This window comes from Protomyctophum bolini, assembly GCF_963924005.1.
Source record: "Protomyctophum bolini genome assembly, chromosome: 3".
Classification (NCBI taxonomy): Eukaryota; Metazoa; Chordata; class Actinopteri; order Myctophiformes; family Myctophidae; genus Protomyctophum; species Protomyctophum bolini.
In genome coordinates this window covers 16675562-16699482 of record NC_137864.1, presented here as the reverse complement: position 1 = coordinate 16699482, position 23921 = coordinate 16675562, and the positions used below count along the sequence as shown (strand labels likewise).

General features: G+C 39.2%; 1 protein-coding gene across 1 annotated transcript; it reads left to right on the top strand.

Annotated features, from left to right (window-relative positions):
• The first annotated feature begins 9294 nt into the window (after nt 1-9294).
• Nucleotides 9295-23881, top strand: lrpap1 (low density lipoprotein receptor-related protein associated protein 1). Its single transcript, XM_080759461.1, has 8 exons — nt 9295-9599; nt 10295-10439; nt 14009-14145; nt 18167-18287; nt 19417-19572; nt 21045-21127; nt 21648-21824; nt 22756-23881. Exons 1-8 carry the CDS (start codon nt 9429-9431, stop codon nt 22822-22824), a joined length of 1059 nt encoding a protein of 352 aa, XP_080615587.1. The 5' UTR covers nt 9295-9428; the 3' UTR covers nt 22825-23881.
• Nucleotides 23882-23921: the final 40 nt, after the last annotated feature.

Below are 23921 nucleotides of genomic sequence, written 5' to 3'. Positions count from 1 at the left end.
ATGATGAGAAACGAGGCTAACTTTTTTTTTCAAAATTTCAAAAAACATGGGCTATAACCCATCGTTTTTGTCATTTCGTCATTTTTTTCAAATCCTCAAAAATGATGAAAAACGGCGCGCTATAGTATGCCGTACGATATGGGCTATAGCCCACGGTCCAAATTGATGAGAAACGAGGCTAACTTTTTTTTTCAAAATTTCAAAAAACATGGGCTATAACCCATCGTTTTTGTCATTTCGTCATTTTTTTCAAATCTTCAAAAATGATGAAAAACTGCTCGCTATAGTATGCCGTACGATATGGGCTATAGCCCACGGTCCAAAATGATGAGAAACGAGGCTAACTTTTTTTTTCAAAATTTCAAAAAACATGGGCTATAACCCATCGTTTTTGTCATTTTAAAAAAAAATTCAAATCCTCAAAAATGATGAAAAACGGCGCGCTATAGTATGCCGTACGATATGGGCTATAGCCCACGGTCCAAAATGATGAGAAACGAGGCTAACTTTTTTTTTAAAAATTTCAAAAAACATGGGCTATAACCCATCGTTTTTGTCATTTCGTCATTTTTTTCAAATCTTCAAAAATGATGAAAAACTGCTCGCTATAGTATGCCGTACGATATGGGCTATAGCCCACGGTCCAAAATGATGAGAAACGAGGCTAACTTTTTTTTTCAAAATTTCAAAAAACATGGGCTATAACCCATCGTTTTTGTCATTTCGTCATTTTTTTCAAATCTTCAAAAATGATGAAAAACTGCTCGCTATAGTATGCCGTACGATATGGGCTATAGCCCACGGTCCAAAATGATGAGAAACGAGGCTAACTTTTTTTTTCAAAATTTCAAAAAACATGGGCTATAACCCATCGTTTTTGTCATTTTTTCATTTTTTTCAAATCCTCAAAAATGATGAAAAACGGCGCGCTATAGTATGCCGTACGATATGGGCTATAGCCCACGGTCCAAAATGATGAGAAACGAGGCTAACTTTTTTTTTCAAAATTTCAAAAAACATGGGCTATAACCCATCGTTTTTGTCATTTCGTCATTTTTTTCAAATCTTCAAAAATGATGAAAAACTGCTCGCTATAGTATGCCGTACGATATGGGCTATAGCCCACGGTCCAAAATGATGAGAAACGAGGCTAACTTTTTTTTTCAAAATTTCAAAAAACATGGGCTATAACCCATCGTTTTTGTCATTTCGTCATTTTTTTCAAATCCTCAAAAATGATGAAAAACGGCGCGCTATAGTATGCCGTACGATATGGGCTATAGCCCACGGTCCAAAATGATGAGAAACGAGGCTAACTTTTTTTTTCAAAATTTCAAAAAACATGGGCTATAACCCATCGTTTTTGTCATTTTTTAAATTTTTTCAAATCCTCAAAAATGATGAAAAACGGCGCGCTATAGTATGCCGTACGATATGGGCTATAGCCCACGGTCCAAAATGATGAGAAACGAGGCTAACTTTTTTTTTCAAAATTTCAAAAAACATGGGCTATAACCCATCGTTTTTGTCATTTCGTCATTTTTTTCAAATCCTCAAAAATGATGAAAAACGGCGCGCTATAGTATGCCGTACGATATGGGCTATAGCCCACGGTCCAAAATGATGAGAAACGAGGCTAACTTTTTTTTTCAAAATTTCAAAAAACATGGGCTATAACCCATCGTTTTTGTCATTTCGTCATTTTTTTCAAATCCTCAAAAATGATGAAAAACGGCGCGCTATAGTATGCCGTACGATATGGGCTATAGCCCACGGTCCAAAATGATGAGAAACGAGGCTAACTTTTTTTTTCAAAATTTCAAAAAACATGGGCTATAACCCATCGTTTTTGTCATTTTTTCATTTTTTTCAAATCCTCAAAAATGATGAAAAACGGCGCGCTATAGTATGCCGTACGATATGGGCTATAGCCCACGGTCCAAAATGATGAGAAACGAGGCTAACTTTTTTTTTCAAAATTTCAAAAAACATGGGCTATAACCCATCGTTTTTGTCATTTCGTCATTTTTTTCAAATCCTCAAAAATGATGAAAAACGGCGCGCTATAGTATGCCGTACGATATGGGCTATAGCCCACGGTCCAAAATGATGAGAAACGAGGCTAACTTTTTTTTTCAAAATTTCAAAAAACATGGGCTATAACCCATCGTTTTTGTCATTTTTTCATTTTTTTCAAATCCTCAAAAATGATGAAAAACGGCGCGCTATAGTATGCCGTACGATATGGGCTATAGCCCACGGTCCAAAATGATGAGAAACGAGGCTAACTTCTTTTTTCAAAATTTCAAAAAACATGGGCTATAACCCATCGTTTTTGTCATTTTTTCATTTTTTTCAAATCCTCAAAAATGATGAAAAACGGCGCGCTATAGTATGCCGTACGATATGGGCTATAGCCCACGGTCCAAAATGATGAGAAACGAGGCTAACTTTTTTTTTCAAAATTTCAAAAAACATGGGCTATAACCCATCGTTTTTGTCATTTCGTCATTTTTTTTAAATCTTCAAAAATGATGAAAAACTGCTCGCTATAGTATGCCGTACGATATGGGCTATAGCCCACGGTCCAAAATGATGAGAAACGAGGCTAACTTTTTTTTTCAAAATTTCAAAAAACATGGGCTATAACCCATCGTTTTTGTCATTTCGTCATTTTTTTCAAATCCTCAAAAATGATGAAAAACGGCGCGCTATAGTATGCCGTACGATATGGGCTATAGCCCACGGTCCAAAATGATGAGAAACGAGGCTAACTTTTTTTTTCAAAATTTCAAAAAACATGGGCTATAACCCATCGTTTTTGTCATTTTTTCATTTTTTTCAAATCCTCAAAAATGATGAAAAACGGCGCGCTATAGTATGCCGTACGATATGGGCTATAGCCCACGGTCAAAATGATGAGAAACGAGGCTAACTTTTTTTTCAAAATTTCAAAAAACATGGGCTATAACCCATCGTTTTTGTCATTTTTTCATTTTTTTCAAATCCTCAAAAATGATGAAAAACGGCGCGCTATAGTATGCCGTACGATATGGGCTATAGCCCACGGTCCAAAATGATGAGAAACGAGGCTAACTTTTTTTTTCAAATTTTCAAAAAACATGGGCTATAACCCATCGTTTTTGTCATTTCGTCATTTTTTTCAAATCTTCAAAAATGATGAAAAACTGCTCGCTATAGTATGCCGTACGATATGGGCTATAGCCCACGGTCCAAAATGATGAGAAACGAGGCTAACTTTTTTTTTCAAATTTTCAAAAAACATGGGCTATAACCCATCGTTTTTGTCATTTTTTCATTTTTTTCAAATCCTCAAAAATGATGAAAAACGGCGCGCTATAGTATGCCGTACGATATGGGCTATAGCCCACGGTCCAAAATGATGAGAAACGAGGCTAACTTTTTTTTTCAAAATTTCAAAAAACATGGGCTATAACCCATCGTTTTTGTCATTTCGTCATTTTTTTCAAATCCTCAAAATGATGAAAAACGGCGCGCTATAGTATGCCGTACGATATGGGCTATAGCCCACGGTCCAAAATGATGAGAAACGAGGCTAACTTTTTTTTTCAAAATTTCAAAAAACATGGGCTATAACCCATCGTTTTTGTCATTTCGTCATTTTTTTTCAAATCTTCAAAAATGATGAAAAACTGCTCGCTATAGTATGCCGTACGAATATGGGCTATAGCCCACGGTCCAAAATGATGAGAAACGAGGCTAACTTTTTTTTTCAAAATTTCAAAAAACATGGGCTATAACCCATCGTTTTTGTCATTTAAAAAAAAATTCAAATCCTCAAAAATGATGAAAAACGGCGCGCTATAGTATGCCGTACGATATGGGCTATAGCCCACGGTCCAAAATGATGAGAAACGAGGCTAACTTTTTTTTTCAAAATTTCAAAAAACATGGGCTACAACCCATCGTTTTTGTCATTTCGTCATTTTTTTCAAATCTTCAAAAATGATGAAAAACTGCTCGCTATAGTATGCCGTACGATATGGGCTATAGCCCACGGTCCAAAATGATGAGAAACGAGGCTAACTTTTTTTTTCAAATTTTCAAAAAACATGGGCTATAACCCATCGTTTTTGTCATTTCGGCATTTTTTCAAATCTTCAAAAATGATGAAAACTGCTCGCTATAGTATGCCGTACGATATGGGCTATAGCCCACGGTCCAAAATGATGAGAAACGAGGCTAACTTTTTTTTTCAAAATTTCAAAAAACATGGGCTATAACCCATCGTTTTTGTAATTTTTTCATTTTTTTCAAATCCTCAAAAATGATGAAAAACGGCGCGCTATAGTATGCCGTACGATATGGGCTATAGCCCACGGTCCAAAATGATGAGAAACGAGGCTAACTTTTTTTTTTCAAAATTTCAAAAAACATGGGCTATAACCCATCGTTTTTGTCATTTCGTCATTTTTTTCAAATCTTCAAAAATGATGAAAAACTGCTCGCTATAGTATGCCGTACGATATGGGCTATAGCCCACGGTCCAAAATGATGAGAAACGAGGCTAACTTTTTTTTTCAAAATTTCAAAAAACATGGGCTATAACCCATCGTTTTTGTCATTTCGTCATTTTTTCAAATCCTCAAAAATGATGAAAAACGGCGCGCTATAGTATGCCGTACGATATGGGCTATAGCCCACGGTCCAAAATGATGAGAAACGAGGCTAACTTTTTTTTTCAAAATTTCAAAAAAACATGGGCTATAACCCATCGTTTTTGTCATTTTTTCATTTTTTTCAAATCCTCAAAAATGATGAAAAACGGCGCGCTATAGTATGCCGTACGATATGGGCTATAGCCCACGGTCCAAAATGATGAGAAACGAGGCTAACTTTTTTTTTCAAAATTTCAAAAAACATGGGCTATAACCCATCGTTTTTGTCATTTCGTCATTTTTTTCAAATCCTCAAAAATGATGAAAAACGGCGCGCTATAGTATGCCGTACGATATGGGCTATAGCCCACGGTCCAAAATGATGAGAAACGAGGCTAACTTTTTTTTTCAAAATTTCAAAAAACATGGGCTATAACCCATCGTTTTTGTCATTTTTTCATTTTTTTCAAATCCTCAAAAATGATGAAAAACGGCGCGCTATAGTATGCCGTACGATATGGGCTATAGCCCACGCCACGGTCCAAAATGATGAGAAACGAGGCTAACTTTTTTTTTCAAAATTTCAAAAAACATGGGCTATAACCCATCGTTTTTGTCATTTCGTCATTTTTTTCAAATCTTCAAAAATGATGAAAAACTGCTCGCTATAGTATGCCGTACGATATGGGCTATAGCCCACGGTCCAAAATGATGAGAAACGAGGCTAACTTTTTTTTTCAAAATTTCAAAAAACATGGGCTATAACCCATCGTTTATGTCATTTTTTCATTTTTTTCAAATCCTCAAAAATGATGAAAAACGGCGCGCTATAGTATGCCGTACGATATGGGCTATAGCCCACGGTCCAAAATGATGAGAAACGAGGCTAACTTTTTTTTTCAAAATTTCAAAAAACATGGGCTATAACCCATCGTTTTTGTCATTTCGTCATTTTTTTCAAATCTTCAAAAATGATGAAAAACTGCTCGCTATAGTATGCCGTACGATATGGGCTATAGCCCACGGTCCAAAATGATGAGAAACGAGGCTAACTTTTTTTTTCAAAATTTCAAAAAACATGGGCTATAACCCATCGTTTTTGTCATTTCGTCATTTTTTTCAAATCCTCAAAAATGATGAAAAACGGCGCGCTATAGTATGCCGTACGATATGGGCTATAGCCCACGGTCCAAAATGATGAGAAACGAGGCTAACTTTTTTTTTCAAAATTTCAAAAAACATGGGCTATAACCCATCGTTTTTGTCATTTCGTCATTTTTTTCAAATCTTCAAAAATGATGAAAAACTGCTCGCTATAGTATGCCGTACGATATGGGCTATAGCCCACGGTCCAAAATGATGAGAAACGAGGCTAACTTTTTTTTTCAAAATTTCAAAAAACATGGGCTATAACCCATCGTTTTTGTCATTTCGTCATTTTTTTCAAATCCTCAAAAATGATGAAAAACGGCGCGCTATAGTATGCCGTACGATATGGGCTATAGCCCACGGTCCAAAATGATGAGAAACGAGGCTAACTTTTTTTTTCAAAATTTCAAAAAACATGGGCTATAACCCATCGTTTTTGTCATTTCGTCATTTTTTTCAAATCTTCAAAAATGATGAAAAACTGCTCGCTATAGTATGCCGTACGATATGGGCTATAGCCCACGGTCCAAAATGATGAGAAACGAGGCTAACTTTTTTTTTCAAAATTTCAAAAAACATGGGCTATAACCCATCGTTTTTGTCATTTTTTCATTTTTTTCAAATCCTCAAAAATGATGAAAAACGGCGCGCTATAGTATGCCGTACGATATGGGCTATAGCCCACGGTCCAAAATGATGAGAAACGAGGCTAACTTTTTTTTTCAAAATTTCAAAAAACATGGGCTATAACCCATCGTTTTTGTCATTTTTTTCAAATCCTCAAAAATGATGAAAAACGGCGCGCTATAGTATGCCGTACGATATGGGCTATAGCCCACGGTCCAAAATGATGAGAAACGAGGCTAACTTTTTTTTTCAAAATTTCAAAAAACATGGGCTATAACCCATCGTTTTTGTCATTTCGTCATTTTTTTCAAATCCTCAAAAATGATGAAAAACGGCGCGCTATAGTATGCCGTACGATATGGGCTATATCCCACGGTCCAAAATTATGAGAAACGACGCTAACTTTTTTTTCCAAAATTTCAAAAAACATGGGCTATAACCCATCGTTTTTGTCATTTCGTCATTTTTTTCAAATCTTCAAAAATGATGAAAAACTGCTCGCTATAGTATGCCGTACGATATGGGCTATAGCCCACGGTCCAAAATGATGAGAAACGAGGCTAACTTTTTTTTTCAAAATTTCAAAAAACATGGGCTATAAGTTAACCCATCGTTTTTGTCATTTCGTCATTTTTTTCAAATCCTCAAAAATGATGAAAAACGGCGCGCTATAGTATGCCGTACGATATGGGCTATAGCCCACGGTCCAAAATGATGAGAAACGAGGCTAACTTTTTTTTTCAAAATTTCAAAAAACATGGGCTATAACCCATCGTTTTTGTCATTTTTTCATTTTTTTCAAATCCTCAAAAATGATGAAAAACGGCGCGCTATAGTATGCCGTACGATATGGGCTATAGCCCACGGTCCAAAATGATGAGAAACGAGGCTAACTTTTTTTTTCAAAATTTCAAAAAACATGGGCTATAACCCATCGTTTTTGTCATTTCGTCATTTTTTTCAAATCCTCTAAAATGATGAAAAACGGCACGCTATAGTATGCCGTACGATATGGGCTATAGCCCACGGTCCAAAATGATGAGAAACGAGGCTAACTTTTTTTTTCCAAAATTTCAAAAAACATGGGCTATAACCCATCGTTTTTGTCGTTTCGTCATTTTTTTCAAATCTTCAAAAATGATGAAAAACTGCGCGCTATAGTATGCCGTACGATATGGGCTATAGCCCACGGTCCAAAATGATGAGAAACGAGGCTAACTTTTTTTTTCAAAATTTCAAAAAACATGGGCTATAACACTCCGCAATTTGCTAATGTTTCTCATCCTCCGCAACACTCGATTTTCACCTTTTTAAAATCCTCAACAATGATGAAGACTATAGCGATGACCTCGATGGACCAATGAACAATGTAAATACAACAAATTGAGCAGGGCACTGCAGGGAGTTGCACCCCGTTCCGGTAAACCAGAAGTACGACACCAGTGCCTTAGTTTTTGTGTTGTCATTTACAGGTCCTTTGGTTAAAATGTAAATTTTACATTTCAACAGTAAAGTAATATATAAAGAAGAGAAACACAAAAGTACAAAAATAACATTTTCGAATTACCTGTATTTGCTTTGATTTTTTAAACTTTCTCTAACCATTATTTGACACTTTTGGTTGTTGAAAAACAGCTTCTAACCATTATTTGACACTTTTGGCTATTGAAAAATAGCTTCTAACCATTATTTGACACTTTTGGTTGTTTCAAAATTTCAAAAAAACATGGGCTATAACCCATCGTTTTTTTCATTTTTTTCAAATCCTCAAAAATGATGAAAAACGGCGTGCTATAGTATGCCGTACGATATCGGCTATAGCCCATGGTCCACAATGATGAGAAACGAGGATAACTTTTTTTTCCAAATTTTCAAAAAACATGGGCTATAACCCATCGTTTTTTTCATTTTTTCATTTTTTTCAAATCCTCAAAAATGATGAAAAACGGCGTGCAGTATGCCGTACGATATGGGCTATAGCCCATGGTCCAAAATGATGAGAAACGAGGACAACTCTTTTTTTTCAAAATTTAAAAAAACATGGGCTATAACCCATCGTTTTTTTTTCATTTTTTCATTTTTTAAAAATCCTCAAAAATGATGAAAAACGGCGTGCTATAGTATGCCGTACGATATGGGCTATAGCCCATTGTCCAAAATGATGAGAAACGAGGATAACTCTTTTTTCAAAATTTCAAAAAACATGGGCTATAGTGCATTAGTTTTTGTGTTGTCATTTACAGGTCCTTTGGTTGAAATGTAAAATTTACATTTCAACAGTAAAGTAATATATAAAGAGAAACACAAAAGTACAAAAATAACATTTTCGAATTACCTGTATTTGCTTTGATTTTTTAAACTTTCTCTAACCATTATTTGACACCAGGGTTCAAATCCCACATTAGTCATGTGGCTCTGTGACACTTTGCTTTGCACACTGACTTTCAGAAGGACAACTTCAAGTAAAACAGAAAAGCCAAGTTGTACTAACCAGCAGATTCTGGTACCTCTTTTTGATTGATTGATTGATTGATTGATTGAAGTATTTACATGCCGTAGACACTCTAACCCTACCCATATGCCTGATGCCTCTACCTCTAATGCATTTGCGTTTTGCTTGGTCCAGCTTTACGCACATTATTTGATTGGCCCAACATCCACCTGTCAGTTTCCACGCGTGGAGCATTCCTATTCGCTCAGACGCTACAGCCTCCGTTATTAAGGAACAGCGGAGAGCGTCATTGCTGGAATTGTAGTTCAAATATATTCGAACAAGCTTCAGGAACGACGTCAACATCCGAATATGAAACTACGTATCCCACAATGCAATGCTTCGGGGGAGGCGGACAGATCCCACCCACTTCGAGCACATGACTTGTGTGTGGTACTCATCAATGATCAAACCATAACAAGAGGAGTGTAAACGGCACTGGCCGGCTAAATTGTTCATATTTCAACACTGTAAACATTATTTACGTTGTTAGATAGACGCGCATAGATCGCATCGGTAAGATGAAGTGTGTGTGTTTGCTCACCGTGTTGTTGAGTCTCGCTGTGGATCATGCGATGGCAGGGAGATATTCCAGGGAGGCGAATGAAGCTAAACCCAGCAGTGATGGAAATAATAAGGCGATAGAATTCAGGATAGCTAAATTGAACCAGGTGTGGGAGAAGGCTCTAAGGGTACGTATCTATCAGTATCAACATTTAAAGCATAATGTTTTTGCATAGTACTGTAAATGTGTAGTAATTAGTATGTCATAATGATAATGTTCAGATGATTTGAATATGAAGGACCCCAATGGAAACAAGGCATAATATAGTGCTTTCTTTGGTTATAAATTCTCTTCGCAGACATTGAACTGTACTTTTCTGTGCTTTGATTTTCTTGAAACTATGTTAATAAAGTATTTAATCAATCGATCATGTTTGGATGTTTTTGATTATTTTTGTAGTAGGCCTACATACTCTGGCCCCCTCTCTGCTGTATTATATTGTTGAGACTTTGCATAAATCATATTTGAGATCAGGTTAGAACCGTACATTAATTTACTACATAAATGCATATTTATGTACTGTACTTAAGTACAATTTCGAGGTAGGTTCTTTTTTACTTTACTTTTACTCCACTTCAATTATTTGAAAACTTATTTGAAAACATGCATGATTAACTAGTACCACTTCAAGCCTCTACATTTCCTCCATTTGAAAATAGATGATCTACAGGCTCACAATGCGCGTTGCAATGCGACACATTGTGACCTTGTAGATCTCCTATTTTCAAAACAAAGATGAATAAATTAAGCAAAACATGATTGGAGTACTTTTTTCCATCACTGCTAAGCACTATTGTGATTGTCATAATGACTTGTGTATAGATGCAGTTGTCCCCGGTGCGCCTGTCAGAGCTGCACAGCGATCTGAAGATTCAGGAGAAGGATGAGCTGCAGTGGAAGAAGATCAAGGCTGAAGGACTGGACGAGAATGGAGAAAAGGAGGCCCAGCTCCGACGCAACTTCAATGGTGAGTGCTACCAGGGAATACCAGAACGCTCGCCTCAAAACACAGTCGCCTCGGGCGTACAGCCCGACGTAAATGCTCTGCCTGCTAGCCCTAAACGAATACCTTAAACCTAACCCCATTCGTACCAGCTCAGTGGCCTTGTGGTTAGAGTGTCCGCCCTGAGACTGGGAGGTCGGGGGTTCGATCCCTGGCCGGGTCATACCAAAGAGTGCCTCCCTGCTTGGCACTCAGCATCAAGGGTTGGATTCGGGTAAAGTTCCTGTGACATACTAGCAACATGTCCAGGGGGTTTACTTATACGTCACGCTGCTACAGAAACAGGAGATGGGCTCCTGACCTATGGGCCTCATGGCTCGGCAAGGCTTACTTATTAATATTCCTACCCTAGTAATAAAACTAGCCTAACCTAAACTAATTTCTAACCTTATTCTCAGTAAAGCAAATGCATGAGTACAAGAACCCGCCCGCACCGAGCGGTCAGCGTGAGGTTGGTGGAAAGAAATGAGGACAAGTGTGTTTTACGGTGAGCATTCCGGTTACCCTACCATGAGCCAAGGTCGACCTGCTGTGTGTTCTAAGTTCACTTTATATTCTGCCTCACAGAATTAATCAGATTCAAAACCATAAGCTATTATGTGTTGACCTTGCAGTTTGCACTAAAGCACACATATGGCCAATGAGGAGTAACCGCAGAGAGGAACTAAACTGAGCTTTACACGTATTACACAAACACAACAACACTGATATCAACTAAAATCAAGCTCCTACTGTATTAACATAGGCCCTGTGTTATAACCCTAATGCAAAAGACGAGATATATGCACCGTCCATGTGACAGACGTAACTCTGTTTAATCAGTAATGTTTGAGAACCGATACGTCACAAAAGACAAAACATGCGTTTGTATTAATATTGCAATACTCAAGAGTATCAATTTTAAAATTAGAATATCTACCTGGAAACGAACACTTCAGTCATACTGATTCCTTTCCCACCCTGAGCTTGGCTCTTTGGTATTGTAAGCTTCTTTGGTGTTCAGTAGAGCTTTTATTGTGTGTGTGTGTGTGTGTGTGTGTGTGTGTGTGTGTGTGTGTGTGTGTGTGTGTGTGTGTGTGTGTGTGTGTGTGTGTGTGTGTGTGTGTGTGTGTGTGTGTGTGTGTGTGTGTGTGTGTGTGTGTGTGTGTGTGTGTGTGTGTGTGTGTGGAGGTGATGCATGAAGCATTGCTCATATCTTTCAAAACTTATTCAAGAAGCAATTAATTTAAAGGACCAAGGATCACACCTAAAGGTGCCAGCAAAAAGAACACTTGCAGGCACATCTTCTTCTGTGAGACTTAAGACAAGTAAAATAAATAAAAAATGAATTTCTTGGTCCGTTCTGATAATCTGCCCTTAGCTAGCTTGACTAAATGAAGGCTTAGTTGACAGGTGGCTGGCTACACTTCATTTTTACCAGCTCATTTATTATGGAAGATGCTATACTGTACGTATATCCCTTTGCTGTCCTAATGAGAGCGCGAGCGAGCAGGCAGTGGCTGATAACACCACTATAGTTGGGCTTATAGAAAGTATGGTGACTATATGGAGCCATTTACTGAGGCCTTTGACACTGAATGCGGGGACCCAGGTAATTGGATTGTAGCTCAGCATGCCCTAAAGCACTCTTATTACCGTCTGTCTGAGAGGTAGTGCATGTGCAGTGTATGACTCAGAGTGATGGAACGGACACAACTATACACAGTACTTGCCAGTGTACGATTATATTATGCTTTCCGTTCACTTGATTTCCATTATCTTACTGTTACCATGATCAACTTCTTGAAACCCAATTTATTTATTTTCACGTCATGGCCTATAACTCTTGAAATGTTGCTATATATATATATATATATATATATATATATATATACATATATATATATATATATATATATATATATATATATATATATATATATATATATGTATACACAATCACAAGTACATTTTCTTCCCTAATATAATTCAAAAAGTGAAACTTTCATAAATTCTCAATTAATTGGGCATAAGGTATTTAAAAGTATTTAAAACCTTTTTTTTTGTTTTAATCTTGATGATTATGGCATACAGCTCATGAAAATCAAAAATCCTATCAACAATTTAAAATATTTTACGAGACCACTAAAGAAAATGTTTAAATGAGAAATGTCGACCATCTGAAAAGTATATGAATGTATGCAGTTAATACTTGGTCTAATACTTTTGAACAAATAATTTCATCAATGGGGCGTGGCATGGAGGTAATCAGCCTGTGGCACTGTTGAGGTGTTATGGAAGCCCAGGTTTGCTTTGATAACAGCCGTGAATGCATTTGTTGAGTCTCATGGCTCACACCTTCCTCTTGACATTACAACCTAGATTCTCTGTGACGTTCAGGTCAGGCCAGTTCCCTGGTCAGTTAAGCACAGTAATACCATGGTCAGTACACCAGTTACTAGTAGTTTTGGCACTGTGGGCAGGTGCCAAATCGAGCTGGAAAGGAAAATTAGCATCTCCATGAAGCTTGTCAACATACTGAAGCACAATATACTCTAAAAAGATGGCTGTGTTGAAACCATTGTCAGTTTTCACTGTAAGTGGAACAACACCATGCAGATAACATGGCCAAAATCATCACTGTGTTTTGTCCAGAGTCTCAACACTACCATCTATTATGATATTTTACAGCACTGTGTGCCTCCGTACTTTGACAAGCTTTATGTTGATGCTGATCTTCCTTTTCAGGCGGCACTTAGCACCTGCCCACAGAGCCAAAACTACTAGTAATTGGTGTACTGACCATGGTATTACTGTGCTTAACTGACCAGCCAACTGGCCTGACCGTTCAGGTCAGGCCAGTTGGCTGGTCAGTTAAGCACAGTAATACAGAGAATCTAGGTTGTATTGTCAAGAGGAAGGTGTGAGACATAAGACTGAACAATACAAATTAAAATACGGTTGTTATCAAAGCAAACCTGAGCTTTCATAACAATGTCAACAGTGCCACAGGCTGATCACCTCCATGCCACGCCCCATTGATGGAAAAAAAAGTTCAACAGTTTGTTGAGATAGGATTTTTTGATTTTCATGAGCTGTACGCCATAATCATCGAGATTAAAACAAACAAAGTTTTTAAATACTTCACTTTATGCACAATTAATTGAGAATATATGAAAGTTACACTTTCTGAATTATATTACGGTAGAAAATGAACTTTTACACAATATTCTAATTCATTGAGATGGAGCTGTATATTCCTTGGATCATGACTCAACTCCCCATAGTGTGGTGTTATGCCAAGTAAGAATTACAGGCATGTGTATTGATTAATACGAGTTCAGGTTAAGATTCTACCCACTGACTGTATTGGTGCATGAGGTCCATTGTCCTCTATTCAAAGCTATCCTGCCACAGATGATTATTCTGGGTGAAAATAGCAGATCTCCAATCTCACAACAACGTGTCACTTTGCTGGGTCTGGACAACTAAGTATTAGTTTTGACATGCTGTATGGAAGCAGTCATAATGTCTCTTTGATGTCTACTGTCTAGTGATCCTGGCCAAGTATGGGATGGATGGGAAGAGAGACACCCGGCCACTGGAGAGCAACTCGCTGAAGGACCATGACCACCAGACTAAAGATGGAGACACGTTCGATGACCCCAGGCTGGACAAACTCTGGAACAAGGTGTGTGTGTGTGTGTGTGTGTGTGTGTGTGTGTGTGTGTGTGTGTGTGTGTGTGTGTGTGTGTGTGTGTGTGTGTGTGTGTGTGTGTGTGTGTGTGTGTGTGTGTGTGTGTGTGTGTGTGTGTGTGTGTGTGTGTGTGTGTGCGCGCGCGTCATGCTTGTGTGCAACCTAATAATGAATATTATACAACGGGTAGTTTTCGAGGAAGCAATCTAATTGGTTGAAATAGCCATCTAGCCATGCACGGGCGACTGTGGCTCAAGAGGTAGAGCAGGTCGGCGGTTCGAATCCAGGCTCCTCCTGTCTACATGTCGAAGTGTCCTTGGGCAAGACACTGAACCCCAAATTGCTCCTGATGTGCTGGTTGGTACCTTGCATGGCTTCCGCTGCAATCGGTGTGTGAATATGTGTGTGAATGGGTGAATGTAATGCACAATCTACTGTATGTAAAGCGCCTTGGATAAAGGCGCTATATAAATGCACCATTTACCATTTAACCATGCCATGCCTTCTCTATGAATTTTCCTAAAACAAAAACGTCACTGCTGTACAACCATGAAACATTCAGACATCCAAAACAAATCTGGGTTCTTATCCTGATTTTTTTCAAATAAAGAGTTTCTTAAATCATGGTATAGTAGACAGTAGAAAACAAAATGAAACTCATCCTCTACAGCTCCCAGGTCACAAAGAATCACTGCTCCTCAGGAATGCCAGTGTATCTGCCCACCTCAACTGCCAGAGCTCCAGATCTTAACTGGGAACAGAGGGACCTCTGTCCTCTTTTTAAATTAAATGCAACATAAGGTTCAGTCATGTAGTCCTCTTTGAATTGAATATAATTTCTTAATTTCACAATGTCCACCCTCCATTGCTGCTGGTAACATGGACAGTTTATATTTGACTGTATTAATGTTACAATGAAGGTTATTTAAAAAATATACATTTAAGTCAAAGTGAGAAAATTGATGAGACTTCTTCTGGCAGTTGGGTTAAGGCGATTCCATAATCTGATCATTTCACATCTCTGCCTTATCAGGCAGCTTTCCGAACCTGTGTCACCTTCAATGGCCAATTTAGTGGTATACTTATGCACCCCGAGAAAACACCTCAAAACTCTACTCTGAATGTTTTTACATTCGGTGGCCTCCTCAAAGCCCCACACACCTGCTGCATAAAACAAAATGGAAGAAACAATGGTGTCATGAAAGCTTGGTAAATATAGCAAAACCAAAAAGCTAAAGCCTTGTTCCTGACCGCATCACTGGCGTCTCAATAATCACGATAAACACATCCTCTCGTGTAATTATTGCTTAAGTTAAATACATTTAAATAGTTGAACACTCTAGTAATTGATACAAAAATATGACATTTTCTACTGACAGATATCTTATTTTCCCTGATGAAGACGATGTTGAAAAGTCGCCCCAATTCATATTTTTCCAACAAGGCTCGAGTGACTATTTTTATTTTATTTTATCTTTTAGTTTCTGGGCCCACAGCTGTCGTCAGCACTTACTGCAGCAAACACAAGTTCCTCTACATCCCATTCTTTGCCATATCAAATTCAAAATATGTGTCTTCTATGTTGGGGAGAGAAGGGTCATTCCAACTCTTTTTTGTTATTATCTGCTGTCAAATGATAACCTGGAATCACAAAAGCTTAGTTGAAATTGATTTTCAGTTCATTTCATACACCACTGAACTGAGAAACTTGTCAAATTAAAACTAAATGTGAAATTACATCAGCAACCTCCTATGAACATTCACCTGGGTGATTCCCATATCTCAAATTGTTCCTCCATTGTGATTGTGGAGACCAGTGTTGGGTATCGTTACTTTCTAAAGTAACTTCGTTGGGTTACTGGATTACACTACCATTAATAATAATCCTGTTGCGTTACAAGATTACACACTGAGAAGTGACAATTGCCCGACAATTAAAACCCATTTATGAATGCTTGCACAACTTGGTTACATTGTATTACTGCCTACCGTCATTGTGCCGCCTTGTCACGGCCCATAATAATCAACTCTATGGTTAAAAACAACTTCAAGAATGATATACTGTACACCATAGCTCTCTCTTTATTAACGAATATAATTTGCCAGCCTATACACATAGGACTGGACAGAAAATCAAGAGTGTACAGACAATATGTCATGTAATGAGGCCACTTGAAGAGAAAAGAGGAAGCAAGCACTCAGTTGAGTAATTAAACGTAATAAAGTACTGTTCAGGTAGAGACCGTCCATAGAAAAGAATGCCAGCACTCACTTTGTATCCAATAGGATTCTTGTTTTATTTAGGGTTTCACCCCAGCAGCAAATAAACGTTTGTTTACTGCTGGGGTGAAACCTTAACCTTTTATGTAATGAGGCCATATAGGCTACAACAAATACAACTCATACTCCTATTTCAATTTAAGGTTTCCCCCAGCAGCAAACAAATGTTTGTTTGCTGCAAACAAATATTTGTTTGCTGCTGGGGGAAACCTTAACTGTAATGAGGTCAATCAGGCCATATAGGCTACAACAAATACAACTATATAACCAGCGAGGGCTCACACACTGCTCTGCGCTGTTGCGCTCCAACCTGCCAGCGTGCGCACTCCTCGGGGGTCCCTGCCCTCTCCACGCCACACACCACAGCGTGCATGGGGTGTGTAGGCACACACACAGGCTCACATCGTACACCACTTCAGCCTGTGTGTAGGCACACACACAGGCTCACAGCGTACACCACTTCAGCCTGTGTGTAGGCACACATACAGGCTCACAGCCACACACCACGTCAGCCTGTGTGTAGGCACACATATACAGGCTCACAGCCACACACCACTTCAGCCTGTGTGTAGGCACACATATACAGGCTCACAGCCACACACCACTTCAGCCTGTGTGTAGGCACACATATACAGGCTCACAGCCACACACCACTTCAGCCTGTGTGTAGGCACACATATACAGGCTCACAGCCACACACCACTTCAGCCTGTGTGTAGGCACACATATACAGGCTCACAGCCACACACCACTTCAGGACGCGTTGGGAGCAAAATCACACAGAAGGAAGGAGGAACGAGACTCGGGAAAGTCGTCAGTAACATTATAGTAACGGGATTACCTTTTTGGAAACGTAACTAACTAACTAGTAAGTTGCTAAAACTAACTCGTTGCAAAAAGTATTCCTGTTGTATAACCACCCAACACTAATTCTAGATGGTGGGTCAAAACGAGCACAAAAAAACCCCTTTGTTTACTATTCTCTCCCTCCCCCTCTCTCGTCCTCTCCTGTTTCTCTCCCTCCCTCTCTCGTCCTCTCCTGTTTCTCTCCCTCCCACTCTCCTCCTCTCCTGTTTTTCTCTATAAATGGTAAAGGGTGCACTTTTATCCAAAGCGCTTACATAGATTATGCATTACATTCACCCATCCACACACATTCATACACCGATGGCGGAGGAAACCATGCAAGACACCAACCTGCACATGGGGAGCAATTAGGGCTTCAGAGTCTTGCTCAAGGACACTTGGACACTAACTCTGATCGAACTGGGAAACTTGCGGGACCATCTGGCCACTCCACCGGCCACTCTACCCCTGAGCCACTGCCGCCCTGCAGTCAACTGAGCCCAATTGTGTTCATTATTGTGTTGCTTATTTTATCACTCAGTTCAGAATTATGGAACAGGCAGAACTACTTTACAGATTTACGATTCTATTATGCTTTCCATTCACTTGATCATTATCTTACTGTTACCATTACCAACATGAACCAAATTTATTTTCATGATGGTGCCTACAACTCTCGAACCATAGCTCATACAACTCCCCCTGTTGTGGTGTTATGCTAAGTAAGAATTACAGTAGCATCGATTACGATGGATTCAGATCCTTTCTTCTACCCACTGTATTTGTGTCTATTGTCCTCCATTCTATGTTATCCTCCTGCCACAGATGATCTGTATCTGTTTAACTAAGGCTTAGCTATTGTGGAAATTAATTAATGTTTCCTTACCAGGCCAAAAGCTCTGGGAAGTTCTCCAGCGAGGAGTTGCTGAGCCTGAAGAGGGAGTTTCAGCACCACAGGGACAAGATCAACGAGTACAACATCGTCATGGATACCGTGAGCCGCACTGAGGGTCAGTGAGCTGCCTCACGGCCCAGTTAACACCAATTTATACATGATTTCAGGGACGCGTGCAGGGATTTGATGGGGCAGGGATTTGGAGGGGCACGGGCTGAAAATGTAAAAGCCACTTGCGGCGCGGAGATTCCGTAACTGGAGTATGCAATGTTGTTTCTTGCAAAATTGTCCAGTTGGTGATGCCCAATAAAGAATGTGACATGGTTTCATGTACATTCTGTGAATACATCTATGGGCTGTATTTTGCGTGTCTTAAGTACCAGGTCTTATTCCCTAACTTGAGTAAACTAAAGACCTGGAGGCGTGATCAATGCTCTTTGGACACTCAGAATAGCCAAATGGCATTGATCACGCCTCCAGGTCTTTAGTTTACTCAACTTAGGGAATAAGACCTGGTACTTAAGAGACGCAAAATACAGCCCTTTATGTCATATTCTGAATACTGTATCAAATTTAAAAAAAAAATAAAAAAATCTTGGTATATTTCAGTTATTTGTCAAATCTGCCCTGTGCACTTTTTGTACCACGAAGCCTAAAGGGCAAACGGAATTGCAGTTTATATTCACGTTCAAAATTTTCCAATTTCCAATGCCAAAAAAACGTTAATCATTAATTGCAAATGAATTGTCTACTTAAATGTGCAATCGTGACAGCCCTATATCTCATTTTGTTCTATCCACAATTTTTTTATCTTCTCCCTCCTTGTCCCACCTTTTAATTCTTAAGGACGGGAACCCTTTTGGTATTTTAACCATTATTTTAAACTTTAGGTATTGAAAAATAGCAGATCTACGCGCTACGAGCTTGTAGATCTGCTATTTTTCAATACCTAAAGTTTAAAATGTGGCGAAATTCTTTGAATATATATTCTTTCAGAACATTTTTTGCATTTTTAACTCAAATCTTTGCTCCTGGGGGTGTCCCTGGAACGACATATATTCAGATGGGGGTGGGCGTTCAAATACATTTTGGGGTCCTTGAAATGAAAATGTTTGAGAACGACTGACATACAGTGGAATCATAGGTTTTTCAGTAAACGGTCAGGATTTAGAATCCATTTTGTAGAATCGTCTTCGGGTCAAAATGGGTTAACTCCCTGCTAAATCCTCCCCATGTTTCCACAGAGATCCATAAGAACGTGATCACTCCCCTGGAGGGCGAGGGGAAGGAGCATGTGCTGCACCAGAAGCACTCGGAGCTGAAGCTGAAGATGAGGGACCTCAACCAGGGCTTCGAGAGACTCCGCAAATTAAGCCATGAGGGCTTCACCGAAGACAGTGGTAAGCAACACACAACAACACACACGCACGCACACGTTTTTACAGAACCTACCTATCTGATGATCTTCCCAAGGGCCTTTTTTTGCTTCTGCTTTCCATTTCTAATCGAATTAATGTGTGTGCGTAAACAGGAGATTGCGGTCAGACTGACCTCTGTGTGTAACAGAAGATGTGGTCAGATTGACCTCGAGATACTGTAAATGAAAGTTGGGATTTAAAAGTAGGCCACTGCAGTCAAACCTTTCTTCGGTTTTTTTTCCCCTCGTGGGATTTGTTTCATCTCACATAGCCTTCTACCACGTTGGGGGTTTGGGCCTCCCACGCGAGACACAATTAAAAATGAGATGGAAGTTCTAAGTTCTAAGTTCTAGTTGTACTCTAGAGAGGGACGGTTCTCTGGGGACCCCACGTCCCATTGGCCTTTTCTGTCCTACTTGGAAGTTAATCGCATTCACCTGGAGCCCAAAGTCCCTGATCGGAAGGAATAGCACACGCTAGATCTGCTTGTAGATCTGCCATTTCCGCTTTTTTATGTATGAACATCTTTCAACATGGACACGATTACGATCATTGCGATTACATCAAATAATTGCAATTAGACGATTATATAAAAATTGTGAACTTTGTGGTTGGACAGAGAACTGGCAGTACTTGGGAGGGTAGGTGGAGGCATGGAAGAAGAATGACTGTGTGGGATCTTTAGAGCCAGTCTCAGTCAGTCACATACTAGTTAAGCTGAAGGGAATCGGTCTCACTTTGACTCCCACTGACTCACCGAATCGTTCATCTTCACACCCTACTTCTACTCCTTCTCGTGTCAAAAGGCTTATTGCACTTTTCCCTTTTGATTGTAGTAACTGTACCCATCTATCGTTCTATGAATGTGTGTGCCAAGTTATGAGACAGGAAATGCACTCCAGTGAGTGACCAACATTCCACACTCGCGGGCCTCTCACTCTCTTTCTCTCTCTCTCTCCATTTCATACTGGGAATATTGAATGCTAGAAAAGTGCTTTGTTTGATGCTGTTTTATGTAGTTAAAATAAATAGATTCATTTCAAATGCATGTTTTTGAACTGCAACTGCTATACAGTACTGTAGGTTGCGTTGCAGTTTAACCCATTTTGGGCGGGAACCGCTTTTGGTGTTTTAAAGCATTATGTTATGCTTAAGCTATTGAAAAATAGCAGATCTACAAGCTTGTGAGATCTGCTTTTTTTTTTATCGTGAAAATATGACACAAATCTTTGAATATACGGTGCCTGGAACAACATATTTTCAGATGGGGGTCGGTGGCCTATTACATATCATTTTTGGGGTCCTTGACATGAAATATTGAGCACCACTAACAGGTTTTTCAGAAAACTGTCATGATTTAGAAGACTTTTTTTTTTTTTTACGTCAGGCTTAAATGGGTAAAGCAATGCCAAAGTGTGTGCCGACATTTGGGTACTTCTCTTTCCTCCTTACAGAGTTCAGAGAGCCTCGTGTGATTGAGCTGTGGGAAGCTGCCAGGAGAGCAAACCTCACAGACGACGAATTGGAGTCTCTTAAGGTACTGTGTTCTCTGAAGTTCTCGTTGCAATGTCTCCCAGTGTCAAGTTTTCTAATGGCAGCAGACCTTTAATTAATCAATAAGAATCACTTAAGCTCCCAAAGTTCCATTCACATCTAGTACTTTAATTTAACCTTGGCAGCGTACTTTGAGGAATAAGATAAATGATTCGCGTGCATGTACGCTTGAAATTCTGAAGCATGGCAGCGTTCATCTGCGAAGCATTCATCCTTTGTCACTCTGAGAAAGGAGAACAAATTCACTTTTGTGGATAGGGCTATTAGGGCTATTATCGTATGTGGTCTTTGTAGTCCCTCTATTATTTTCACTTCCTAGCAATCCAGAGCTATTCGTATGGTGGTGAAGAGCACGATCTAACTTTTATTTTTATTTTTTTTAAGAAATACGAAAACACAGAGAAAAGCACCACCAAACACTTGGGGAAGAAGTCTGAAGGGGGACATTCTAACATTCCTCTGTACTGTGTGTATATGTGCCTCTCCGTCCATTATTCCTTCAGGAGGAGTTGCGTCACTTTGAGACCAAGGTGGAGAAGCACAGCCACTACCAGGAGCAGCTGGAGCTGTCTCACCAGAAGCTGCTGCACGTGGAGGCCTTAGGAGACCAGGACCACATCAAGAGGAACCAGGACAAATACAACACGCTGTCTGATAAGGCCAGAGAGATGGGCTACAAGGTAGGCAGGGACAGAATTGGTACTACGGGTACAGGCTTTAGTTCCAGAGAGATGGGCTACAAGGTAGGCAGGGACAGAAGGTACTACAGGTAAAGGCTTTAGTTCCGACACTATTAATGGTCCGACAGTCATTAGACTGACAACCTACCGCATGTTCAAGCAGCTAGTCCGACCGTTGTTCCGCACGTCAAAATTACCATTGGATCCTGGTACTACACAACTGTCTGAGAAGGCCTAGCCTGGGTTTATGATCCGGTCGGGAGCGGGATGGTAATTTATGTCATGTTGTAGTCACTGGTTTGTAGCCATCAGGCAGGAAACCACAAAGCAGAATCGGCAGTACCCAAAATTCCACTTGATCAAGGGCATCATCATTTTAGGGCCTACTAATAAAATCCTTGATGGATGTATGAATCCGACACGTTTCTTCAAGTACGTCTTGGAATAATTTGTTTGATATATCCAGATTTTATTCCAACTCGTAGCGGCTGGCGAGACTAAAAACAACAGGGGGGGGGGGGGGCTACGAGCCAGGTAAGCAGGGACAGAGGGACTGTTAGCACGATGCTACTACTAGCAAGTTGGTGGCATTGGGAAGGTAAATGGCTAGCTGCTGCACAAAATAGTCTTGTAGTTTTATTATTATTATTTTCCATATAACAAATACATGTACCACCGTCCACCTTTGTATACTTTGTTGCACAACAGTGTCATCAATTTCTTTTTAAATAGCAGATCTACAAGTGAGCTCGTAGATCTATTTTCAATATTTGTATTTTGTGTTGCACTCCTAGAGAGAACCATACAAGATAACAAACTGAAAGATGTTAATGTTGACGGCTTATAGCTAGACGTTGGTTGGGAGAGACAGCACAGGGGAGATGTGGGCAGTATTATGCTTAGTATTAATCCACTCCCTCTTGACTTTCAGATGAAGAAACACATGCAGGACCTGCACAACAAGATCTCCAGCCAGGGACTCAAGCACAATGAACTCTGATACGAGTGTCTGCCTGCAGGCTTCTTTGAGTGAACTATACTCCCTCCATGCGCTGCCCCATTACTTGAAACTACTGTAAGAGTCACTGTTTTTTATAAATCAATTTTGAGTGATTTTTCTAGTGTTAAATTCGCAATGACCAATTATTGATGACGTGTATGAGTATTCGTAAGCCTGTCTGCTCAAAGGATACGTGACATGTTTGTTGGGGATGTCCCGATCACGTCTTTTTTTTTGCTCCCGATCCGATTCCGATCATTTGTTTTTTGAGTATGTGCCGATGCCAATCCGAATTTTATATCACAATAGTACAATATGAAAAATCACAGACAATATCCAGTCTAATATCATGATATGGATATAATATTGATACCAGGCATGTCCAGATCAAATTTCTTTGCTTCCGATCGGATTCGGATCATTTGAAAATGACATGATCGGCCCCCGATTTCCGATCACATTGTTTGTATATAATGTCATATGTTTTTTTTTAATAAATCAAAACCTTGATTCATGTATTGTTACCAGTTTAGAAATAAATTAAAACAATGAACTTGAAAACATAACTGCAATCTTTTTTTTAATATTCAACAATATACAACATCATACAAAGGTCACCAATATTTAAAAAATATAGTTTCATATAATTCATCTAGACTAGAGTCTTGGCATAAATAAAAGAGAGTTCTGGACGGGAACCCCTTTTGGTGTTTTAAGCATTATGTTATACTTTAGCTATTGAAAAATAGCAGATCTACAAGCTCATAGCTCGGCACCGAGTGCCGCGCTACGAGCTTGTAGATCTGCAATTTTTTTTTTTATCGTGAAAATGTGGCACAAATCTTTGAGTAACTAACTCAAGGATAGGAACCCCTTTTGATGTTTTAAGCATTATGTTATACTTTAGCTGTTGAAAAATAGCAAATCTACAAGCTCAAGCTACGAGGTTGTAGATCTGTTATTTTTTAAACTGAAAATGTGGTGCAAATCTTTGAATATATATTCTTTCACAGCAAACATGTTTAACCCAAATCTTTGCGATCTGGGAGGTCCCTGAAACAACATATTTTGAGATGGAGGTCTGCGGCCTCCTTGAC